This window comes from Condylura cristata, unplaced genomic scaffold (genome assembly GCF_000260355.1).
Source record: "Condylura cristata isolate star-nosed mole 26May11 unplaced genomic scaffold, ConCri1.0 scaffold00050, whole genome shotgun sequence".
Taxonomy (NCBI): Eukaryota; Metazoa; Chordata; class Mammalia; order Eulipotyphla; family Talpidae; genus Condylura; species Condylura cristata.
In genome coordinates, this window is record NW_004567151.1 from 1,810,828 (window position 1) to 1,813,275 (window position 2,448).

The following is a 2,448-nucleotide window of genomic DNA, read 5'->3' on the forward strand; positions in this document are numbered from 1 at the left end:
GGATCGAACTCATGCGGAAGCGGCTTCAGATTCTCAGTGCTGCACTTTAACCCGCTGCGCCCCCAGGGAGGGTCCTAAAGATGTATTTCTTCATGCATACAGAACTGGGGTACAGGCCAGAGGTGCAGGGTGGTGAGCCCGGTGTGGCCGCAGCTGCCTGGGGGGACGGGGGCGGCCTGGGCCGAGCAGCAGCCGGGACGGGGTGCAGGGACGCTCGACCTCCCCGAGACGAGGCCAGAGGCCGTGGGCCGGGGCGCAGCTGTGGGGGACTCGGGGTGCGTGACCCTCACCCGAGCAGGCGTGACCCCACGGCTGGGCCGACTGGGGGGGAGCCCGGGAGCGGAGCCCAGGTCGCGGGGCCGGGGAGGGGGCTGCTCCCCAAAGGTGGTGGGAGGGGCTGTGTGACTGTGTGCTCAGGCTCGGGGTGTTCGCGGTGGCGCCCCACTTAGATTCGGGGTGCTGACTGCGGTGCCCCGCTCAGATTCGGGGTGCTGGCTGTTGCGCCCCCACTCAGATTCAAGGTGCCGACCGCAGTGTCCCTGCTCAGACTCGGGGTGCTGGCCGTGGTGCCCTGCTCAGATTGAGGGTGCTGACTGCAGTGTCCCTGCTCAGATTTGGGGTGCTGGCTGTGACACCCCACTCAGATTCAAGGCGCTGACCGCAGCGTCCCTGCTCAGACTCAGGGTGCTGGCCGTGGTGCTCTGCTCACACTTGGGGTGCTGACCGTGGCGCTCCACTCAGACTCGGGGTGCTGACCCCACGCCCTCAGCTGTGGCTCTCGGAAACTCCCCCTTTTTTCTCAGGACAACGAAAGTGCCTTTCCGGAAGCGCGACATTTCCAGAAGCTTCCACGAGCGCTCTTTCCGGAGGGGGCTGGCGCGGTGGGCGGGCGGCGTCTGTGGGTGGCCCCGGGGTCGCCCGCACGGGCTGTCCAGCGGCCGATAGCCAGCCCCCCTGGCACAGAGCTTGTGCTTCCAGCCTTTGGGGTGAGCAGCGGGGGGGCTGTGGGAAGGCCTCTGGGGGGACCTCGAGGCGCCCTGCGGGCGGGGTGCGGCCCCCAGGCCTGCGTCAGCACCCTCTGTCTTCTCACTTCCGGGCTCCTCAGCGCTGGGTTCTGGGGGTGCACACTTGGCCGACTCCCCCCGCAGCAAAGCGGCCAGGCTTCAGAAGCCGGTTTCGGGGCGTGGGACCAGCCCGGCAGCTGGCGGGGTGACCCTCCGTCACACCCCAGGTTTCGGGGCCCGGGAAGTGCAGGTGTGAGCACCCCGCCCCCTGCCCCCGAAAGGGAGGCGCCGCAGGCGGGCAGGCCCCGGGCCGCCCCTCTCTGGGGTGCGGGCTCCCCTTTCTCGTCACTGTGCCCGAGGCCGAGGCCCGAGTCGGCGGGCGCGGACGGCCCTGTCCGGCCCTGTCCGGCCCTGTCCGGTCCTCGGCGGCCTCCCGGCCCGGGCCCCGGCCCCCCACCTCCGTGGGCGTGCTGATTCCTAGACAGACCTCGGCCCCAGGCCCGGCAGGCCCGGGCAGCCGGACAGTGCGGCCATGCGCCGGCCCTCGCCTCAGCAGGGGCAGCGGGAGGAGCCGGGCAGGGGCTGGCCTGTGTGTCCGGCTCTGCCTGCCCCTCCCGGCCCTGGGCCGTTTCTGTCCACCCCGCGCCTCCCTCTTGGGTGGGAAAAGGAAGGAGAAGCTGTCCACAGGCCGTCCGGCTGGGCCCCCAGAGCACCACTCGCCCCCCTCCTGACGCAGCCCGCCAGCTCGCCCCCAGCGAGTCCCTGCGTGGGCTGCACCTTTGGGGTGGCGGGGACAGGCCGGCCGCTCGCTGACCCTCTCGGCTCTGCAGCTTTATGTTCGGGGAGCTGACGGACAAGGACACCGTGGAGAAGGTGCGGCAGACGTTTGAGAACTACGACATGAGCTCCTTCGAGATCCTGATGTACAAGAAGAACCGTGAGTACTGGCGTGGCGGCCTCCGGCCACGCGCCCGCCGTGTCCCGCCCGTCGCGTGGGCCAGATGGCCGGTGGCTGAGTCACCCTGCTCCTGCGGGCACACTGGCGCGTGGGCACACCGGAGGGGGACGGAGACTCAGCCCCCTCCCCCGGGGCGGCGGGTGGCCGGCCGCCAGTCTGCGTGTCCGACCCCCACGCCCCACGCCGGCCCGCACCCCGGGGTGCCCATGGGGCTCTCCGGGGGCTCTGCGCGCCCCCGTTTCTGAGGGTGCGCCTTCACCTGCCTCTGTCTTGGCTGCAGCTGATTCCGCGGGGCGTGAGTGTGGGCAGCGCTCCTGGCCGGGGAGAGGAGCCAGGGGGGCCACGGGCGGTGGCCATGGCCGCGGGGGGCCAGGCCCCGGGAGAGCTCTGTTGTGCAAAGCCGCGATTTTGCGGTGAAGGATCCGCTGCCGTGTGGAGGCCCGTGGGAGCCCCGGCCTGGGTGGGGGCGCCCCCAGCCCCCCCCAA

General features: G+C 71.4%; 1 protein-coding gene across 1 annotated transcript in view; it reads left to right on the plus strand.

Annotated features, from left to right (window-relative positions):
* Positions 1 to 2,448, plus strand: part of LOC105854531 — a 20,215-nt gene that overhangs the window by 11,331 nt on the left and 6,436 nt on the right. Inside the window, exon 4 of the mRNA XM_012734206.1 lies at positions 1,835 to 1,941. Within this exon, the coding sequence (XP_012589660.1) occupies positions 1,835 to 1,941 (107 nt within the window). The remainder of the gene's footprint in view (positions 1 to 1,834; positions 1,942 to 2,448) is intronic.